Source organism: Tachysurus fulvidraco, chromosome 22 (assembly GCF_022655615.1).
Source record: "Tachysurus fulvidraco isolate hzauxx_2018 chromosome 22, HZAU_PFXX_2.0, whole genome shotgun sequence".
Taxonomy (NCBI): Eukaryota; Metazoa; Chordata; class Actinopteri; order Siluriformes; family Bagridae; genus Tachysurus; species Tachysurus fulvidraco.
Genome location: NC_062539.1, coordinates 17,700,810 through 17,723,309, shown reverse-complemented (window position 1 = coordinate 17,723,309; position 22,500 = coordinate 17,700,810). Strand labels below are relative to the sequence as shown.

At 41.1% G+C, this 22,500-nt stretch overlaps 3 protein-coding genes across 4 annotated transcripts in view; 2 read left to right on the top strand and 1 right to left on the bottom strand.

Annotated features, from left to right (window-relative positions):
* The window catches only part of si:ch1073-83n3.2, a 4,448-nt gene extending 969 nt beyond the window's left edge, over positions 1-3,479 (top strand). The window contains exons 2-5 of the mRNA XM_027162656.2: positions 319-577; positions 998-1,031; positions 1,691-1,865; positions 2,019-3,479. Coding sequence (XP_027018457.1) covers positions 319-577; positions 998-1,031; positions 1,691-1,865; positions 2,019-2,371 — 821 coding nt within the window. The 3' untranslated portion in view covers positions 2,372-3,479. The remainder of the gene's footprint in view (positions 1-318; positions 578-997; positions 1,032-1,690; positions 1,866-2,018) is intronic.
* A 1,495-nt stretch (positions 3,480-4,974) lies between these two features.
* LOC113653210 (cytochrome P450 2C20) lies at positions 4,975-13,891 on the top strand. The gene is made up of 9 exons (XM_027162681.2): positions 4,975-5,190; positions 6,425-6,587; positions 6,773-6,922; positions 7,328-7,488; positions 8,642-8,818; positions 9,330-9,471; positions 9,961-10,148; positions 11,222-11,363; positions 11,986-13,891. Exons 1-9 carry the CDS (start codon positions 5,023-5,025, stop codon positions 12,165-12,167), a joined length of 1,473 nt encoding a protein of 490 aa, XP_027018482.2. The 5' UTR covers positions 4,975-5,022; the 3' UTR covers positions 12,168-13,891.
* LOC113653211 (cyclin-dependent kinase-like 1) lies at positions 12,718-20,824 on the bottom strand. 2 transcript variants are annotated; one of them, XM_027162683.2, is made up of 9 exons: positions 18,552-18,843; positions 17,672-17,793; positions 17,235-17,307; positions 16,765-16,855; positions 15,549-15,749; positions 14,527-14,609; positions 14,335-14,391; positions 14,058-14,210; positions 12,718-13,354 (listed from the first exon to the last, which is right to left on the bottom strand). In XM_027162683.2, the coding sequence occupies exons 1-9, from the start codon at positions 18,738-18,740 to the stop codon at positions 13,253-13,255; spliced, it is 1,071 nt and encodes a 356-aa protein (XP_027018484.1). In that variant the 5' UTR covers positions 18,741-18,843; the 3' UTR covers positions 12,718-13,252. The 2 variants fall into 2 exon arrangements, with proteins under 2 accessions (XP_027018484.1, XP_047662519.1); XM_047806563.1 differs by lacking the exon at positions 12,718-13,354 and adding an exon at positions 20,504-20,824 and having other exon boundaries at positions 13,952-14,210; positions 18,552-18,748.
* Between the last annotated feature and the right edge of the window lie 1,676 nt (positions 20,825-22,500).

Sequence of the window (22,500 nt, the reverse complement as noted above, 5' to 3'; positions counted from 1 at the left end):
GTGTTAAAGAAGCTCTGGAAGCAGGACAGGCTTCAGATATTATATTAATACACTTGTTTCTATAGTAACATCTTACATACTGTACGTATACACATATCTATGACCTATAACCTCCTCTCTTTTTAAATCGATTAGAAATGTTAGTGATTTGTAAGAAACCAAAGAAACTGACTCCAAGTTTGTTTGTAATCCATTACAACATTTAAGTCTAACCTTAAAGTCTAATGAGAGAGAAAACAAGCCCGTAGACACCGAGTAGACACCGAAGGACTCCGTTTATTTTGCTCACACACTATTTTTCTCTCCTCTCTGTCTCAGGAGGCTTCATGTTTAAGCAGTGGAAAGAGAAGTACGTGGTGCTGACCGTAGAAGGTCGGCTGATGGTGTGCAAAGATGCTGATTCCTCCCCAGAGCAGGTTGTGGTGCTACAGAGTAACTGCCGGTCCATTGTGGAAGGAAATGAGATCCTGGATCTGCCCCGTTTGCCACCAGGAGGGCGCAGGGACTGCTGTTTTGCCCTCATCTTGTCTCAGGATAAGTTCTTGTTACTGCTCTCGGATACCCCCGATGACTGCAGGTCCGTCTGAGTGCATAGGAAGTTTTTTTTTAATCCTCATGTAGTGAAGTTTAAGTTGCATTCGGGATTAATTTAACATTACGTTACCCTGCGTTACGAATAGATTATTAATGGATAGATTTATTTTAAAAGCAGAAAGTTTAATACATGGATAGTTATATTAATGTTTGTGCTTTGACCTACATTCATTTAATAAAGCATTTCAATTGTTTTAAGCTGTTTTATTTCACCTGACTTTCCAATCTCCTAATACCCAGAGAGAAAGAAATTGGATGGAATCCGGGATTTTAATCCCAGACTGAGAACGAGTGATATTTAATAAGGAATTTCCATCCCATTAAAATTAAACCCTAGGCATCGGGTCACAAACTGAACTGAAAGTCGATTGCTGATTGATAATTTTTTTATTTTCTTCCACAGCCAGTGGCTGAAGTTAATAAAGAAGGTGAAAGAGGTGAGTCTTTGTTATATAATTATACAGTTTATAATCCATCACAAAATCAAACCTTTTTACTTCTTCAGCTTTATCGTCACCTGAACTAAATCCATTTAGGGGGAGGGCACGGTGGCTTAGCGGTTAGCATGTTCGCCTCACACCACCAGGGTCGGGGGTTCGATTCCTGCCTCCGCCTTGTGTGTGTGGAGTTTGCATGTTCTCCACGTGCCTCGGGGGTTTCCTCCGGGTACTCCGGTTTCCTCCCCCGGTCCAAAGACATGCATGGTAGGTTGATTGGCATCTCTGGAAAATTGTCCGTAGTGTGTGAGTGTGTGTGTGAATGAGAGTGTGTGTGTGCCCTGTGATGGGTTGGCACTCCGTCCAGGGTGTATCCTGCCTTGATGCCCGATGACGCCTGAGATAGGCACAGGCTCCCCGTGACCCGAGAAGTTCGGATAAGCGGTAGAACATGAATGAATGAATGAATGAATGAAATCCATTTAGGATCAATATGAAGATAAAAATCTCAAATCTAGATGCTAGAGGAGATTATATCTGTGCCAGGATGTGGAATAATCACACAGACAATAAATTGATCTGTATGAAGGTAAAGTTCAGTGTTTGCTATAACACACCATACTGTATATAAAGCATATTGAGTGACGGTTTTGTTTCAGGGTGCGTCCTCTTCATTGACGCTGAAGCGGCAGCAAAGCATCGCCCCGTGTATCACAGACAGAGGTTCTCTTCCAGACACCCCTACTGACAAAGAGCCCCAGTCCCCCAGCTTCAGCGACAAAGCCATCAGTTCCCCACGGACCCGATCCAGAGAGAGCTCCTTCAGAAGCAGAGGTGAGGAGCTTAATATATCAGAAAAATACAATAATACTGTATAAAAAAATAAGCAAATCCATATAATAATGTTATTTGTGTTCATTGGAAATATCATATTATGAACTATGAAAAAATACTATTATTTAAAATCTTTTTTCATGTATCTTTAAGGCAGCATTAGTCAAAGCCAAAACCACAGCCCCAAGTCCCTGCCTCATCACTCCAAGGACTGCCTGCGCCATGGTAACAGCAGTGATGCTCGTGCTGTAAGGGCGGTCTGTTTGCTGATGGGCGGGGCTGCTGCCTCCTCAGCATTGGGTTATCTAAGCTCATGTACAGGCTCCTCGAGTGTTACTGCTCAAGCACCGGAAATCACCCACGCAGTGGGTTTCTCAGAGCTTGGAGGAGGAATGTCCTACCACCACGCATGCGTCGAGGCGGTCGACTCGCCTCATTACAACAGCTTCGACTTCGAAGGCGACTCAGACTTCGATGCTTTCGACTGTGGAGGGTTCACTTTCTGATGGAGGATTTGAGGTTCTTAACTAAGGAGCAGTAAATGGTCATCACTCGAACCCGAATCATCTCGTTCACCGAAGGCCTAAGAGTCGAGCATTTAAAATCAGAATCCGACCGTTATTACCTTCATACGTAGACCTCAGGAGTTAAAGTTCATAAAGACTTCAAATCTATTTAGAGGTTACAGGAAGGTTCCGCATACAGGGTTGAGTTGCACGTGTGGGGTTGAGTTGTGACGTGACTGACGTTTTGATGAGTTCATATATTTTAGGATGTTAAACACTTACTGTATATATATGAGGCTGATTAATTAACAGTATCATCATGAGCGATTGGGGACAGTGAAGGAGACAGTGTCTTCTCTGATTTGGAGACATTGCTTATCTCAAGAACCCACATTGTGTATAGATAAAGATTAGATGATGAATTATATTACTGTAAGATTAAATCATAACAGAATATTAAAAGAAAAGTTAATCCCTGCGTAATTCAAGGCAATAGAGAGTTTTTTATGTCCTGAGTGATACAGAATAAGACTGTGTGTTAATCTGCTCTGTCGTGCTACCTACAGTAAGCAGCAGTGTGAATAGGTGACCGACCTTCATGATGTTTTGCTGAAGAACGTGATAACCTTCACCCTACAGACTGCTGGACTGAATGTAAATATGTTTGGGGGGAAATTGGCGAATACAGTGTTGTATAAATTCTGTCTTTCTTTCTTTCTTTCTTTGTCGGTTTGTTTTGGTACGAAGGTCCTTGTTTGTGTTCTCTGTGAACTGTTCGACCTTCATTTGTGGCCCTCAATCTGTAGAGCTAAGGAAACACTCAGTGTTTGTCTGATTGTGACACAAAATATATTTATCTACTGTTGTTAAAGTTCTAGTGTGATGATGATAATGTTTTTTTATTTCGATGTGATTAACATGTTTTATGGAGTCTTCTGGATTTTTGTCGCTCTATTTTTGTGCTCATTATCTTATCCTAATGTTTCTGTTTGAGGTTATGACCTGATTTCCTAAATCCGTGTGTGTGAGTGTTTGTGTGTGTATGTGTTTGTGTGAGTATGTGTGTGTGAGTGTTTGTGTGTGTGAGAGAGTGAGTGAGTGTGTGTTTGTGTGTGTGTGAGAGAGTGAGTGAGTGTTTGTGTGTGTGTGTGTATGTGTGTGTGTGTATGTGTATGTGTGTGTGTGTGTGTGTGTGTGTGTGTGTGTGTGTGTGTGAGTATGTGTGTGTGAGTGTTTGTGTGTGTGAGAGAGAGTGAGTGAGTGTGTGTGTATGTTTGTGTGTGTGAGAGAGTGAGTGAGTGTGTGTGTGTGTGTGTGTGTATGTGTGTGTGTGTGTGTGTATGTGTGTGTGTGTGTGTATGTGTGTGTGTGTGTGTGTGTGTATGTGTATGTGTGTGTGTATGTGTGTGTGTGTATGTGTATATGTGTGTGTGTGTGTGTGTGTGTGTGTGTGTGTGTGTGTGTGTGTGTGTGTGTGTGTGTGTACAAAGGTGACTGGTGCAATAAAGTAAAGATGATGTCACTGCTGCTCTATTTGTCTGTCTAAGGAGGAGAAATGTATCTGTTGTTTATTTCTGCAGTTCAGAATCACACATTTCTCACATACACTTTAAACAGAGACCAGTCGTAATTCTGTAGAAATCGTTTTATCTTTAAAACGAATTTGTTGATATCTACGACAGGACCAGGGAGAAGAATATGTGTGTTATAGAACCCTGTAGAAACAAAAAGAGATTTTGACACGTGTCATGTGTGTTGGATCGAATGCAGCAGCCATCTGTCCAACATCTTCACATTCACGGCTTCGTCGAGAGAGAAGCAGCACACCAAAATAAGCCTTGCTTGATTTAGCAGCATTTCTCCATCATCATCTGTAGGGGACAGCAAAGAGTGAGTATTACAGTATATACACGCTAATATGGTGAAGCTTTATCTGTAGACTACAACATCAACAGATCAGCTATGTTATGTTACTGCAACGTGCTTCTGATATAATACAGCAAGGAAGAGGAAGAGGAAGAGTCTGCTTTCAGCCACAGTATCAGCATGATGAAGAATATGGGTCCTAATAAGACTCTGGTTTTGTGACAAAAGCTCAGTGTAAACCTTGTTAAAATCACGCTGACCTCATCACATATCCACACACAAGGTAAAATATCTGCATCATCTCCATATTTATTCATATATCTCCAAAATTTATATAAGATTATACTTACTTTAGTACACTACAGTTGAGTACTTATTTACAGTTATAGGAATATCTTATAACCGATTATTCATTCATTCATTTTCTACCGCATGTCTTAGTACCCGGAGGAAACCCCCGAGGCACTGGGAGAACATGCAAACTCCACACACACAAGGCGGAGGCGGGAATCGAACCCCCAACCCTGGAGGTGTGAGGCGAACGTGCTGACCACTAAGTCACCGTGCCCCCTATAAGTGATTATGTGCATACAAAATGTTACACAAACTCTCTCAAGCTGAGATCTTTAATCAGTGTGTGACACCCACCCAGGAGTTCATGTGTACTTTAGATAGTCACATGTGTTTCAGCTCCTCCCATCTACTGATGGCCAGCCCCAACACGAAAGTGAGTAACACCAGCCCAGTAAAGTGCGCAACAGTTTCATAACTTCTGGAGAAGAGCTATGGACATCCCCAGCACGTTACTATTGTTGGGTTTAGTGATAGCTCTGTTATTGTTGCTCAGATGGAGAAACAAGCCAAAGAATCTTCCTCCTGGACCTACAGCTTTGCCTCTAGTTGGAAATATTCTCTCCATGGACAACCGTTCACCCTTTAAAACCTTTCTAAAGGTAAGCGGGACTTCATCTGCAGATATTCTTGTAATGCATTTTCCACAAACTCCACTTTATTCTTTTAGAAAGCTTTGGTGGAGGATTAACATACGTGGTATTTGTAAAGTAGTATATACTGTATTAGAGAAGAACCATGCAAATGAGAAGATATAGTTTTTATATTTGAGGCAGAATTTAAACCTCCGTAGATCCTTGCTTAAGAATTTCATCCCCGAAGAGATTTAATTATCATAGCAAAATACAGCTTTTACTTTCAGGACAACATTAACAACTGTTCTCAGATCAGTCCTTCACACCTAGTGGGTTATCACCTCGGAGCGACACTGATTGGTTTTAGTCTGGGAACCACAATGAGCCATCAGAACCCAAAGGGTTTGGTTTCACGCCACAGAACCCAAAGTGCTTCATCTGCAGACACTGTGATGCTTTACTGTATATAAAAACTTCTCTAACTTGAAGAATGACCTTAGTTTTTTTTTACAACCTTGATGTAGAAATTTTTTTGAAAAAGTAAAAGAAAGTGACGTGACGTGACATACGGTGACCCAGACTCAGAATCCGTTCTCTACATTTAACCCATACAAAGTGCGCACACACACACACACACACACACACACACACACACACACACACACACACACACACACACACACACACACACACACACACACACACACACACACACAGAGCAGCGGGCAGCCATTTATGCTGCAGCACCCAGGAGCAGTTGGGGGGTTTGGTGCCTTGCTCAAGGGCACCTCAGTCGTGGTATTGCCGGCCCGAGACTTGAACCCACAACCTTAGGGTTAGGAGTCAGACTCTCTAACCATTAGGCCACGACTTCCCCCCGGACACCCCAGAAAGTTGTCCTGCAAGTTATTTATTTATTTATTTAATTAATTGTTTGTTTGTATTAATATTCGACTTTATATAAAGACTGCTCTAACTTGACGAATGACCAGAGTCCTTAGTTTTTTTTACATCCTTGATGTAGAAAAATATTTTAGCTCTGTCTTGCAAGTTATTTATTTATTTGTTTGTTTGTTTGTTTGTTTGTATTAATATTTGACTTATTTGTTTGGTCGGTTCTACTCATTTATTTATTTATTTGCAATCTTTGTATTGTTGAATCTATATAAAACCAAAATATATATATATGTTTTTTTAAATCTACATTTGTGGTACTGTGTAGTTGTTAAACGCCGTTCCGAACATCTGACTGTTTTAACAGTGGAGTAAGACGTACGGTCCTGTGATGACGGCGTATTTAGGATCCCAGAGAGTCCTTGTCCTGGTGGGTTACGAAACAGTGAAGGAGGCCCTTGTTGACAATGCGGATGATTTTGTGGGCAGAGCCCCGGTTCCTTTCGTCCAGAAGATATTGAAAGGTTACGGTGAGAAAATGAACAAAATGATTAATTCATATTAGACATATTTGAGTCAATTCAGTGACATATTACATACATAGAGCTGAATACAGAACAGAACAGATGCTATTCAATAAGCTGAACCAATCCATACTGATCGTGGTGCAGTGGATAACGATCGGGTCATGTTCCTAACCTTCCTCATCTCTCAGGGCTTATCATCAGTAACGGAGAGCGCTGGCGTCAGCTCAGGAGGTTTGCGCTCACTACACTGAGAGACTTTGGGATGGGACGCAAGAGGATGGAGGGATGGATACATGAAGAGAGCAGACACTTGCTGGACACCTTCAAAGACACAAAAGGTAAATGAACCATGTGGATACAGGAGTGCAGTGAAGTAAAGTGGTTTATTAGTAGCTGTAGTTTACGTTTATTAGTAGCTGTAGTTTAAGCTGTAGTTTACGTTTATTAGTAGCTGTAGTTTACGTTTATTAGTAGCTGTAGTTTACGTTTATTAGTAGCTGTAGTTTAAGTTTATTAGTAGCTGTAGTTTAAGTTTATTAGTAGCTGTAGTTTAAGCTGTAGTTTACGTTTATTAGTAGCTGTAGTTTAAGTTTATTAGTAGCTGTAGTTTAAGTTTATTAGTAGCTGTAGTTTAAGTTTATTAGTAGCTGTAGTTTAAGCTGTAGTTTACGTTTATTAGTAGCTGTAGTTTAATAAGATGCCTGCAAACCTTTCTATATGTGTTTTTTTTTTTCTTCCTGTAGCTGCTCCATTTGACCCTACGTTCTACCTGAGCAGAGCCGTGTCCAACATCATCTGCGCCCTGGTGTTCGGACAACGCTTCAGTTACAAAGACACCCATTTCCTGCGTTTACTCCAGATCATCTCTGGTATGCTGCAGTTTGGAAGCAGCTCACTGGGACAGGTATGGGATGATACGGACGTCCAGAACATTGTGGAATTAAGAAACATAATGTTAGAATCATCATTCTTCAGTCAGACTCCAGATCTTCAGTCAGACTCCAGATCTTCAGTCAGACTCCAGATCTTCAGTCAGACCCCAGATCTTCAGTCAGACTCCAGATCTTCAGTCAGACTCCAGATCTTCAGTCAGACACCAGATCTTCAGTCAGACCCCAGATCTTCAGTCAGACTCCAGATCTTCAGTCAGACTCCAGATCTTCAGTCAGACTCCAGATCTTCAGTCAGACCCCAGATCTTCAGTCAGACCCCAGACCTTCAGTCAGACCCCAGACCTTCAGTCAGACCCCAGATCTTCAGTCAGACCCCAGATCTTCAGTCAGACACCAGATCTTCAGTCAGACCACAGATCTTCAGTCAGACCACAGATCTTCAGTCAGACCACAGATCTTCAGTCAGACCCCAGACCTTCAGTCAGACCCCAGACCTTCAGTCAGACCACAGATCTTCAGTCAGACCCCAGATCTTCAGTCAGACCCCAGATCTTCAGTCAGACCCCAGACCTTCAGTCAGACCCCAGATCTTCAGTCAGACCCCAGATCTTCAGTCAGACCCCAGATCTTCAGTCAGACCCCAGACCTTCAGTCAGACCCCAGATCTTCAGTCAGACCCCAGATCTTCAGTCAGACCCCAGATCTTCAGTCAGACCCCAGATCTCCCATATCCAAGTAAAAAGGTCCAAGCTAAAGGTTTGCTGCTCAGAGTGGAAACCCAAATAAGTTCTATACATATCGTATATATATATATTATGGTTCAAATGTTTATGATCTGAAAATAATACGAAGTAGAGGTTTAAATAATATCTGATATGAAATGGTAATATTACACCTGTAACTGTACTAATGATGTAATAACTCGGCTAATCATGCAGCGATGTTCTGGCAGGTTTCAATTAAATCGATTTACATTTTATATGATTATTATATTTGATATTTTTTATTCTGAGTGATAATGTCTTATTTGTCTTGTTTATTTGACCCTTTTCCATTTTAGAGTCCGTATTTTCTATCCCTGATTTTATTTCAGGTTTAATGGACAGTTCTTGTGTTTATGGGCAGTGGTATAGAGATTACTGAATAAAAATAATTCTGTCACAGTTGTATAATGTCTTTCCGCGGCTGGTCGATCTGTTCCCTGGTAAGCATCACACCGTTGTGAAGGAAGTGGACGAAGTCAAGGCTTTTTCTAGAGGCAAAGTACAAGAGCACAAGGAAAGTTTGGATCCCGACAACCCACGAGACTTCATCGACTGCTTCCTCATCCGACTCAACCAGGTAAGCGCGCCTTCTTTCCGAGCACTATTCAGAGTCGAGTCACTTGTGTGCAGTGAGGCATTTAAATCAAGTTGTCCAAGAGTTATGCGTTTGGTCTGCAGGCAATCTGAGGCCAGAACCTGGGCTGCTCTTAGATAATTGTCTAAGTGTCAGACTGTTTGATGCAAACACAATGCAGTAAATTAGAATGATTTTTTTGGGCCGTGTTGCTGATACACGCTTTTAAAGCGAACGAAAGCATTTCACACAAAGGACTGCATTTGTTTGTAGATATAGATTTAGAGAATTTAGAGAACTTTATGATTACATGAGATTTATGGTCATGTAGGGAAGCATACCGTAGTGTCCCACGTCTTGTGCCGCATGTCCCCCGGGATAGACTCAAGTATAACTAAATGTGATGCTTTACTTGATTGGGTAATAATAAATATTTATTTAAAATATAGCATTTTTATAAACTTATTATTTTTCTACTGCTGCCTCGATTCACCACGGCTTTTTTCTTCAACAGGAAAAGGACAATCCTAATACAGAGTTTCATTATGACAATTTGATAGCCAGTGTGTTAAACCTATTCCTGGCTGGAACTGAGACCACCAGCACTACTATCAGATATGCGCTGATGTTACTGATCAAGCATCCTGAAATACAGAGTAAGACATAACTGAAATAACCCTAAATATTAAATCATTCTGAATAAAAAAATTCAGCTAAAATAACAAAAACTATTTGAGGATTGTCGTTAACAATACACTCGCTATCCAGTTTATCGGTTTATCTGATCAGCCAATCACGTGGCAGCATAAACCCGTGCACGAGTGCCAGGCAAAGTTCACGTCAAACTTCAGGAAGGGATCAAATAAGATCTTAGTAACTTTGATGATTGGACTAAAGATTTTAGAAGCTGCTGATCTCCATTAAATCTCCATTAGATCTCCATCAGATCTCCATCAGATCTCCATCAGATCTCTAGTAATTACACAGAACAGGAAGAAAAAACAACCCGTACACAACCAGTAATAACACAGTCATTTATACAACAATAACAATACTCATAATTCAATAACAGCAGTTTGTTCTTATACAAAATGACACAAGTTCCAGACGTCATGGTTATATTACATTGTACACCATGTTCTCAGCTCGCATGCAGAAAGAGATCGACGCTGTGATCGGACGCGACCGGAGCCCTTCGATGGACGACAGGAAGTCCCTGCCGTTTACCGACGCGGTGATCCACGAAGTGCAGCGTTATGTGGATCTCGTGCCGCTCAACGTTCCTCATTACACCACACATCCCATTACATTCAGAGGCTACAGCATTCCAAAGGTAACGATGGACAAATTACTTTTAACACCGTAACAGTAACTTTTACACCAAAAACACACCACAAAGGGGGCACGGTGGGGTAGTGGTTAGCACGTTCGCCTCACACCTCCAGGGTCGGGGGTTCGATTCCCGCCTCCGCCTTGTGTGTGTGGAGTTTGCATGTTCTCCCCGTGCCTCGGGGGTTTCCTCCGGGTACTCCGGTTTCCTCCCCCGGTCCAAAGACATGCATGGTAGGTTGATTGGCATCTCTGGAAAATTGTCCGTAGTGTGTGTGTGTGTGTGTGAATGAGAGTGTGTGTGTGCCCTGCGATGGGTTGGCACTCCGTCCAGGGTGTATCCTGCCTCGATGCCCGATGACGCCTGAGATAGGCACAGGCTCCCCGTGACCCGAGAAGTTCGGATAAGCGGTAGAAGATGAATGAATGAATGAATGAATGAATGAATGAATGAATGAATGAACACACCACAAAGAAGAAGAGCTTGTTAAAGTCCCCAAATTATTTTACTCAAATTCTGATGTAGTTTTCTTACAATAAATGTTGCCAAGATTTGAGGAAAAAAAAAGAGGCATTTTGTAGACGACCAATCACAGAGATTCTCTGGTAGGTTTTCCGTAAACATTAGAGGTTAGTATTTAAATAGTCTTTCTTTTTTTTTATTCAGTGAACTTTTATTCAGCTGTCCATCGACTCTATCATGCTCTGAAACATTACTCGTGACGACGTTGTTCGGATGTTTATAATTATCCAGGAAACATCTGCATGGAAGTGTTTAAACACGGAAGAATCAAAAAGTGCACAGTGATTTTACCGTATCACCAAATGAAGTAGAGTAGAATGGCATTTTAAACACAGGTGATAGCAGAAGGTTTGCTGCGCTCTTCTGAGAGCTTGAACGGACTCACAACACTTGAGCAGGAGAAGATGGAGACGGACTTGTGGACGTTCTGGTTTATAAAAAGCTGATATTTATTTTACTGTTAAACTTCACATCGGTGCTGAGTGTTGTTGTAAATGAGACTCTAAACAAAACCTCAGTCATGAGTTTTTAACATCTCAGTGAATCTCTTGCAGGATACAATAATCTTCCCCTTGCTTCACTCGGTCCTGAGGGACGAGGAACATTGGGAGGAACCCTGGACATTTAACCCCAAACACTTTTTGGACACAAATGGCAACTTTAAGAAGAACCCTGCTTTCCTGCCTTTTTCTGCAGGTGAGAGCTGCTTGTTATTCAGCAGGACAGTTTAACATTAACACACAGGATCGTTTATATAACGGCTCAAACTTTACACTGCAAACTTACTCACAACCCAAACAGCTCTCTAATACTGTGGTACATGTATGGGGCTTAGCAGACGTCCTTATTCAGAGTGACATTGCTCACTCACACACACACACACACACACACACACACACACACACACACACAGACATACACTTACACACACACTCACACACAAACACACACTCACACACACTAACATACCCTTTGCTCTGCTGTACTTATCTCCAGGCTGATTATTAACCACAAGACGATCCATATGAAAGTGAAGTAAGTCCTCAGTGTCAGTGTGATCGTGTCAGATGTATAATGGGAAATGCAAACTTTAGCTGAAATATACAGAAAAGATGTTGAAAGTTTCTGAGCGTTTAATCAACTTGCAGCCACAGGCTCTGTACTCTGGTCAGTCCTACAGTGACAAACACACAGGAGGTCATTAGCTAGAGAAGAGATAAATAACACCAGAATAAGGATGAACCCAATAACAGTGTGTAACAGTGTGTAACAGTTGTGTAACAGTGTGTACGACCGATCTGTCCGTTCCCTCATGCAGGTAAGAGGTCCTGTGTTGGTGAGTCTCTGGCTCGCATGGAGCTGTTTATTTTTCTGGTGTCTCTGCTGCAACATTTCACCTTTACCACACCTGGAGGACCCGAGAGCATCGACACCACTCCTGAAGTCAGTGGCTTTGCCAACCTGCCCCGCAAATACCAGCTCATCGCTACCCCCCACTGAACTAGGGCGGTACTGCAGGCTGATTATCAGCACCACTAGTGTGAAGATCTAACATAGATATTCATGAATGTGAAGATAATATGTGTTAATGTACCATTCAGGCATGTAGAGGAACGGATGTTATGTTTCAGCGGAAAATTTGGGTAACTTTACGTGAATTATTATTTTAATTTGCACATTATCTTTAGATGCTATTAATAGATATAAGCTAGAAGAACAATAGACTAAAAAAACAGATGTGAATCATATATATATATATATTTCTTTATTATCAGCCACTTTATCGCATTCATAAACTATTAATAGTCATTTCGATGCTTTAACGTAATTCCGACGGAAAGCGACGAGCTGTACGTAACTTTACGGTTTTGTTAACGTCGACAGAAACACAGAAATCATCTCGTCGTGTTAATAAATACCTATGACAATACAGAGCTTTAGGGACGTTGACGTGTTACAGAAAAAGTGTGAAAACTGTGTGTCTGTGTGTCATCATGTCTCAGATTATCATCATCATCATCATCATCTCAAATTTTTTTTTTTTTGCTTATTTTCCTACTTTAATTTCAGGATGTGTGTTAAAGTGTAAATTATGACGTCTGACAGAATGTGATACATGAGAATTTCCTCACAGATAAATAGCTAAATAGAGCGAATCTTTTAATGCACGTTAAACATGTAGATGTGATGCGTAATTAACTGCGAGGAGTTTAAGAGACATTTCCGATTCTTCCCTGCAAACGGCTCAAACGTCTCGTTTGTAAAAAGGCTGAGACACGAGCGACGGTAAAAATCTGTTCGGTTAGATCCTTAAACTGCACCTTAATGATGGATTTGGCACAAAGATGAGAAATCTAGGGTTATTAAAGACACTCGAGCTACATCCAGATTAGGTAGCGATCGTTTACTGTACGTATTATCGGAGCTGAGACTAATCACGTCTGTTTAACGTTTGTCTGTTAAAACTATGTGATATAAGTTACAGGTGCAGCTCATTTTAAAGCAGATCCAGTTCAAACATTAAGGCAGTGAAAGCCCTAGAATTGTTCCTCATATCTACAGTCGTTGTTATTTCTCGTTCAGGGTTAGATGTTGGGGAGATGGTGGTCGTACTTGGGCTTGTGTTTGTTCTTCGGCTCGGGTGCTGGGGAGATGGTGCTGCTGGTAAGCTGAGGCAAATACTGGGCCTGAAAACCAACGCAAAGGGTTTCTTAATTTCAGTAATTCATAGAATTGATAAATGAATAACAACAACAATGAGAACACGGAGGTCGTGTGCCGAGGGCTCATGTCTCTACACAGAAACATTTCAGCTATGGATCTCAAAGATCAGACAAGATCAGACATTGTTCTGACATGAATGAGGAAACTGAACGGGTCTGAAAAGTGCACTGTTATTGTTATTAATATTATTTTTATTGTATTATATACAAATTTAGACGAGAAAATACAAATTCAAACCGAGTATACATTTATTTCAACAAAAGCAACAATTTTGTGCTATTAAAAATTTAATGTCATAAATCTCGCCTCCGCACTGAGAGCCGAGCTGCCTGTTCCTGAGTGATGCATCTGTTTAAACTTGTGTGTGTGTGCGTGTGTGTGCGTGTGTGTGTGTGTGTGTGTGTGTGTGCGTGTGTGTATTTGTGTGTGTGTGTGTGTTTCCTTTTGCTCTTTTTTGATTTGTTTATGTGATAAATAAAAGCCTCGGTCCCTGTGTCTCATCTGAAAGTGTCTATAGTACTGATAACAGCAAAAACAGCTCCCTCTAGTGAAGGGTTTAAATCATTTCAGTTTTAATAATTTCACAAATTTAATAAACTACTTGGTCTTTTCTAAATGATGTCATTCATAACACACATCCAGATGTACGGACGGGACGTTACTCACCCCTGGCACTCTACGTCTGGCACCTTTCTCGTGACGCCTCGTGGGTCGATCGCTTTCTCGTCCCCATCCGACTCCACCCTCGTCCTGGAAGTATGGCAGCTCTAATAACTCCTCACATGTCAGTCTTTCAACAGGGTCCATCACGAGACAGGACTACACTCATACAAACACACACACACACACACACACACACACACACACACACACACACATTTAACTTATAATTGCATATATCAAATCATATTATAAACATTACATCTCCATTTATGAATATTACCTTCATCACAGTAAGCGCATGCTGAGAGGCACCATGAAACCTCTTCTCAAGTGGCTCCTACAATAAGCCATATTTATTAGTTAAGCAGTGGGGCAAATATGTGTGAGTGAGTGTGTGTGTGTGTGTGAGAGAGAGAGAGAGAGAGAGAGAGAGAGAGAGAGAGAGAGAGAGAGAGAGAGAGTGTAGTGTTACCATGGTATCTGGTTCAGGGATGCTGACTCCACTGAAGAAAGCATTGGAGCGAAACACTTGCTGATGTCGAGGGATCAGATCACCTGAAGCAGCCAAAGTTAAAATCTTTGTTCACAAAGCTTTATTGAGTTAGCTGCACACAGACATTATAGTATATATGTTTCTTGTTCTAATTCAATAAAAAAAAAAGTAAGTTTTAAAGTTTTTAATGTCTCAGACTTTGACACACAGACGAAGATCCCGTACGATATTACGACTTGTAATTCTGGGAAAAACTGAAATGACCGAAAGTCACCAAGTAGCACTGCATGTTTTGGTCGGAAGGAAGTTTGAACAAAAGCACGAGAGCTAAAGATGTGAAAATTTATTATTATATCGTAAATAGCTAAAAAAAAAAAATCCTAGCAACCAACTGGGATAGCATAGCAACCACCAACCAGACGATTGGGACTGCATAGCAACCAATTAAAACATCATATCAACAACCTAGCAACACCATAGCAACAACTGGGTTAGCATAGTGACCATCTAAAATACCACAGCAACCACCTAGCAACAATTTGGTACATCGGAGCAACTGCTTAGCGACACCCAACCAACCAAGGATTGCACATCAACCACTTGGAATATCATAGCAACCACCTAGCAACACCCTCCTGACCAATGAGGATTGTGTACAGTAGCAACCACCTGGAACATCATAGCAACCCTGCCCTGCTGTGTCAATCCTCTCTTATTAAACATGGAGCTGGGGTTTAGAAGATTAGAATAATTATTCATTTGGAAAGTTTATTAAGATTATTAATAGCATTTAACGATCGTCGATGAATTTGCAGCACATGATTGACTGTTCCGTTGTGTTGCATCGATGTTTAACACACAGAGTGAAAAGCTTTGTGCGGTTCATGTGTCTTTAAAAGGGCTTGATGACTTTACATTCTGCTTTGCTACAGTAACATCTGGTTAGTGTACAGTAACTCTATCAGTAAGTACAGTGGGATCTCCAGTAGATCAGGTCGTACCCAGTGTCTTGCGGATGTGGTAGAGCTGATCTACATCTGAGCATCCGGGCCACAGCGGACTCCCGAGAAGGAGTTCAGCAAAGACGCAGCCCAGAGCCCAAACGTCCACCGGCGGGCCATACTGTGTGTCTCCTACCAGAAGCTCCGGCGCTCGGTACCAGCGTGTGGCCACGTAATCGGTATAGTCATCACCTGGGCCAGCTGTCATACACACACACACACACACACACACACACACACACACACACACACACACACACACACATATATCATATTGGGGACTTCAGCCATCAGACCACACTATTCCTGTGTGTATGCTCAGGCCACACTTTAAACCTATGGTAATGATACCCTGAAACCTAAGTAGGTAAACGGAGCTTTAGGCAGCACTAACTGACCGGGAGGCCCCGGATTCACAAAAGACTGATTGGCAAAAGTCTCAAGTTAAATGTGAGTTAGGTTGGGGAGCAGAAACCAAAACCCGATATCGACGTTTCTGTTATATCACAGTATCTGCTTACAAAGGTGACGCCTCGGAATCCTCCGGGAAGCGCCGGCATCCGAGTCGATTAACTTTACTTTTCTAACTCGATAATTAATATTAGTCAGAATATAATAAGTGATGAACTAATAAGTTTGTATGTTTCAGGATTTTCAAAAAAAAACTATTCACAATATTCTCCCAAACACCTCTTAAAAATCTCTCTGTGAAGACTTCCTGGGAGAAAAAACGAGGTTTACAGTGATGCAGTTTAGGTCCCACACATTTATTATTCGTTAATGAATTCGCTAAACAGATCGAAACATCCAACCCGACACTGAGGAAGACTCCGAGTAAATCCAGGCATAAACCTGGAGCTGTAGAGAGAACAGACTGTGCTCACACTGTGACCTCTGAGCAGAACAGACAGAGCTGCATTTCTTAACCCAATGCACTAAAGAAAACACCTCCTGTCATTAGGAGACATCATCACAGGGTTTCAGAGCAATGTAGAGATGATTGCAGACAAACATGTGACTGTCTTGTTCTCTTAATGTTCATCTTAATGTAAACACCACAGTCATGCTAATAAAGCTCAGTGAATTGAACTGAACTGAATTAAGAGAGAGAGAGAAAGAGAAAGAGAGAGAGAGAGAGAGAGAGAGAGAGAGAGAGAGAGAGAGAGAGAGAGAGAGAGAGAGAGAGAGAGAGTTTGTGGGTAAAATGATGACCTACTCAGAATGCGGGCAAACCCAAAGTCGCACAGCTTGATGACTCCTGTTTTAGTTAGTAGGATGTTTTCCGGTTTCACATCTCGATGGATACACTGTTGGACAAACACACATACACACACACACACACACACACACACACACACACACGCACACACACACACATACACACACACACACACACACACGGTAAATTAGAAGTCTTACACAATACAAAAACTAGAAGCAGATGTTTTAATTCATGAGTAAACAATCTATAAAATGTTACACACTATAAAAGGTGTTATATGTTACATAAGAGCTGCCACGTGCATCATAAAGCGTCATGTCGCTGATGCTTCACTTTTCTCCCTTGCAACCCTGTATATATTACAATCCTAATACAGACATGGATCAGGATCAGAGAGACTCTACTTTAAAGAAGAGCTCACACAAGGCAGCTGCGTTATATAAAGCAAAGAGCTGGGTACTGACGTTGTGTTTGTGGCAGAAGTTGACAGCCTGAAGAGTTTGCCATATGATTCTCTTCAGCTGGATCTCAGGAACCCTAAGAGACACAGGGAATAAAAAGCATTTACGATAATAGAAAGCTGCACATTTGTAATTCTGCTGTCACAACAGGGCAGAAAAACATCTCTGCAGTAACGGAGGTGACTCCTAAGCCGTTAGAGTTCGGGGATTTCTATTCTTGCAATATCATCTTTTCCTTTCCTTAAACGATCAGAATTCCTCTTCTCTTTTATCCTCCTACCTTCCACTAAACTTTTATATTATCTAGATGTTCCCTTCTTTTCTTTTCTTTCCTCATCATTTCTATTCTCTTCTCTCTTCTCTCTTCTCCTACCTTACATGACTACCTCCTTTCATTTCCTTTCCTTTCCTTACTTAGTGTAAAAGACATGAAGACTAACCCTCTGGGATGCTTGTCGAGTTCATTGAGGACGGTTTGTTCACAAAACTCGAAGACCAAGTGAAGTCTTCTCTTCCTCCTGAACACATCCAGAAGGTTGACCAGGTTTACATGCTTTAACTGCTGCAGGGGAAACCAGGTGAAAAGAAGAACTATGAGATCAGACACACACACACACACACACACACACACACACACACACACACACACACACACACAGCCCTTGCACTTGTGTCACACACATTCGTTACACAAATGATGCATATCAGGCTATAACGCATGTCATTGGACTGGGGGGAATAGACCTGAGTACCCAGAGGAAACAGGGAGAATATCTCCACACATACAGTAAGGAGGCAGGAATCACACGTGAGGCAAACAAGCTAACCACTAATCTCTGTTGTCATTTATAGCAACGTTCTGTCGTTACAGTACAATTCCTGAGAAATATCATTGCATAGTTAGTGCAAATTATTAGCTTAGCATAGCTCGCTAGCTAGTCGTCAAAATTATACATCATAGGTAGAATCTTCTACATTATAGCTACAACAAAGCAGCACAAATATAAAGCTAGACACTTATTATTAAATTATAATTTGTAATAAGTTCTGTAAATTAGTTTTTTCTTTTCTTTTCAATACTTGGCAACACAAAACCGTATAACTCAAGAAACGTAGTACAATTCCTAAAGAAAAGGATGTTATTGTTCTTGTTGCTAAGGAAGTTTACATTGGAAATGTGCTTCCGTTTGTGCCTTTGTGCTACAGGTGACTGCATACAATGTGAGCTGTAACTGATACAGTCATTAGGAGAAGTTTGTGTTAGGTTGAAAAAGTAAAGACAATGAAGAGAGAGACAGAAGGAAGAAAAAGCCATTCAACCTTCAGCATTCGGATTTCCCTCAGCGCTATCTTCTTGATGACCGGATCGTCCTCAGATTCCACAAACTTCTTGATGGCCACTATCTGGCCGGATTCCTTGCTGCGGCATTTAAACACCACGCCGTAGGAGCCCTCGCCGATCTTAGCCAACTTCTCATACTTCTCCATGGTAGAGCCAGTAAGCTTCATGAACACTTCTAAACAAAAATCAACACTAACTTCATCAAATATACATGTATTTATCACATAATGTATATTATATAGTTAGAAAAAAAATAACTAAATAAACCATTATTGATCTTGAAACAATATAAACGATCTAGTACAATATTACTAGTTATTACTGTGGAAAGAAAAGTTTACAAAAATCATTGAAGTAACCACAAAATGTTCTTTAGTTTCATATGTAGTTAGACACGACTTATGGCACCAGTGTAACCTGTCCTCAACATGGGTGAATTCTCTAATCTGATTGGTCAGAAGGAGTGCATTCAATATGTATAATAGCATGGCAGAGGTGGTAACGTGAACCTCTGCTAATAGACTATACATAGACTATAGACTATACATAGACTATACATACATAGACTATACAGAGACTATACATAGATTATAGACTATACATAGACTATACATAGATTATAGACTATACATTGATTATAGACTATACATAGACTATACATAGATTATAGACTATACATAGACTATACATAGACTATTCATAGATTATACATAGAGTATGCATAGATTATAGACTATACATAGACTATTCATGGATTATACATAGAGTATACATAGACTAAAGACTATACATAGACTATACATAGACTATGTCAGACTAATAAATGCAGACATCTATGTGGTGACGTTTTTCTTTAGAAGAAATCTATTTAACATTTAAGGAGTCAGAAAAAGGCTGATTAGGGAATTACATATAAACAGGTATAATAAGGCTGCATGTCTGATTGAATCAATTGCCGGTGATTAGATTAGATGTGGGCGTGTCCAAGCGACAAAATTTAAATAAATATGGAATAGGAATGAAGACCGTAGCGTGCACGTGACACACATTGCTCCTCTCCTTTATCTCATATTAATATAATAATAGAATTCAGCCAATAATAATAATAATAATAATAATAATAATAATAATAATAATAATAATAATAATAACCAAACCGCACTTTGGTTTAACCTTGAATCTGCTCATGCATATCTGCTCTCAGGTCTGATTACTTTCCCAAGGTTCTGTTTGGTCTCTGATCACCTCTCTGCTGATCTCCTGATCACCTCTCTGCTGATCTCCTGATCACCTGATCACCTCTCTGCTGATCTCCTAATCACCTGATCACCTCTCTGCTGATCTCCTGATCACCTCTCTGCTGATCACCTCTCTGCTGATCATCTCTCTGCTGATCTCCTGATCACCTCTCTGCTGATCACCTCTCTTCTGATCTCCTGATCACCTCTCACCTGATCACCTCTCTGCTGATCTCCTAATCACCTGATCACCTCTCTGCTGATCTCCTGATCACCTCTCTGCTGATCACCTCTCTGCTGATCATCTCTCTGCTGATCTCCTGATCACCTCTCTGCTGATCACCTCTCTTCTGATCTCCTGATCACCTCTCACCTGATCACCTCTCTGCTGATCACCTCTCTGCTGATCACCTGATCACCTCTCACCTGATCACCTCTCACCTGATCACCTCTCGGCTGATCTCCTGATCACCTGATCACCTCTCTGCTGATCTCCTGATCACCTGATCACCTCTCTGCTGATCACCTCTCTGCTGATCACCTCTCTGCTGATCACCTGATCACCTCTCTGCTGATCACCTCTCTGCTGATCACCTCTCTGCTGATCACCTGATCACCTCTCACCTGATCACCTCTCTGCTGATCACCTCTCTGCTGATCACCTGATCACCTCTCACCTGATCACCTCTCACCTGATCACCTCTCTGCTGATCACCTCTCTGTTGAGTCCGTGCGCGTCGTCATTTATTTTTTTTTTTTTGAGTTTCCCCCTTGAATTTATCCAAGATCTTCAGTCTTTCCACCTGCTCTGCCCGAACCTGTGGATGTTCACCTCTCCCTGCAGCGCAGTAGCTCACTGGACACCACGCATAAAGTAATCTCTTTAAATGGGTCGCATCCCAAATCGGACGCATAAGTACTTTTAAGAGCCTATCACCACTGACCATGTGTCCTGGCTATGAAGTGCACTAGTACAGGGAGTGTGGATGTAATCTGAGTTCAACCCAAGCTGACTGCGTGCCACATGACGCTTCGGCATCCTAGCAACCGGCCTAGCAACGCGAGCTGTTTACATCCGGGTCAATGGGAATGAAATTTTGTACCAATTCTTTTGTTTTAATTCAAAACATATTTAATATTTAGTTAAGGTGAAATACTCCAAAGCAGCAGCTTCCATATTCTTTTGTACGAATTCTATAAGGTGTATTGCGATGTATAAATGTCGCAGGACACTTATTTGGTTTATACATAAGGTTAAAAAAAGGAATTCAATCCGAATTAAATGATCGATCATATAGCACAACTAAAATTCTACCTCACAACCATTTCCATGGTAATTTGGATGTTTGGGGTCAAGGGCTAAAATATCCTCATACTTACCTCATCCTCATGGACATCCTCGCACCTGTTACACAAATCCACCCTATTTATTGTGTATTAATGATTCAGTCATTCATACACAGTTCTTTGTGTTTTATTTAAAGCTGTTCTAAGTGGAAGTGGTTAAAAGGCAGATTCTACAACAACAGGATATTTTCACATCACTGAGATGTGCGTGAGAAATTTGGCAGAATGATAATTGTTTCAAGATGACTTTAAATCAAGGTGCCAAATCTTATGGAAGAGTTCCAAACTGACAATAGAAAACAGATGATATCTCTTTAATGACCATACAAGCAGTTATTCACCACTTTTATGCAGATCTTGTTGTGCAATTAAAAATATCGGCACCCTGGAAGTAAAGAAAAAAATATATATATATATATATATGATTAAATAATTGTTATGCACTTTTTTTCCACATTGTCCACTCCAATTCCTGGAAGAACTGCTTTGCTTTATGCATAACTTTCAAAAGATCCACATCAGTCTGCAGAAAGTCTTTGACCAAACATGAGGCTGCACACACATAAATCAGTCTGTCATTAAGGAAACCAAGGGCTTTCAGCATGAATCCAAAAAAGCAAACATCTGATGTAAGTAGAAAGTAAGTGCAAATTGAACATTTTGCCAAAGTACTCCTTGAACACTTTCACATGCTTCTGTTGGTGTGAAAATGGACGCACCGGCAGACGCAAACGGAGGATTGGATCGAAGCCTGTACCACACTGAGACCTCACAGTCCTGAAAAGATTCATTTTACAGAATAGTCAGTATCACTATAAATCATTAATGACCAGAGAACACACATCAGGAGCCTACACTGTATAGACAATCAGCTACACTGGTTTCTAGTCATAAGATCCCATGCATACACTACATGGATACACAGCTGTTTTCATGATCTTCTGACATATAATCCATTCCACATTCTGCTGTCCTGCTTTTTCCTGTATATTTATTATCCTGGGTGTTTACTACCCATCCATCCATCCATCCATCCATCCATCCATCCACCCATCCATTCATTGTCATTATCCCTTATCCAACACAGGGTCACAGGGAACTTGAAACCTATCTCAGGGCACTTGGGGGATAAGGTGCAACCCAATCACAGGGTACAATCACACACTCACACATACTTCTGTTCACATACTGCAAACAATTTAGAGATACTAGTCATTCTACAGCCCATCTTTAGACTGGTGGAAGAAACCAGAGGAATCTGGAGGAAACCCCTGGGAGAACATGCAATCTCTGAGCACACATCGGAGGCAGAAATCGAACCTTCAACCTGGAGGAGCAACCC

Excerpts from the sequence above, each read along its gene's own strand:
- LOC113653210 (XM_027162681.2), top strand. The coding sequence starts at position 5,023 with ATGGACATCCCCAGCACGTTACTATTGTTGGGTTTAGTGATAGCTCTG. Across the intron at positions 5,191-6,424 it reads CCTTTAAAACCTTTCTAAAG|TGGAGTAAGACGTACGGTCC; the intron begins GTAAGCGGGACT and ends CTGTTTTAACAG. Across the intron at positions 8,819-9,329 it reads TCCTCATCCGACTCAACCAG|GAAAAGGACAATCCTAATAC; the intron begins GTAAGCGCGCCT and ends TTTCTTCAACAG.
- LOC113653211 (XM_027162683.2), bottom strand. The coding sequence starts at position 18,740 with ATGAAGCTTACTGGCTCTACCATGGAGAAGTATGAGAAGTTGGCTAAG. Across the intron at positions 15,750-16,764 it reads TGGGTTTGCCCGCATTCTGA|CTGGCCCAGGTGATGACTAT; the intron begins GTAGGTCATCAT and ends TGTGTATGACAG. Across the intron at positions 13,355-14,057 it reads CCAGACGTAGAGTGCCAGGG|GCCCAGTATTTGCCTCAGCT; the intron begins GTGAGTAACGTC and ends GTTGGTTTTCAG.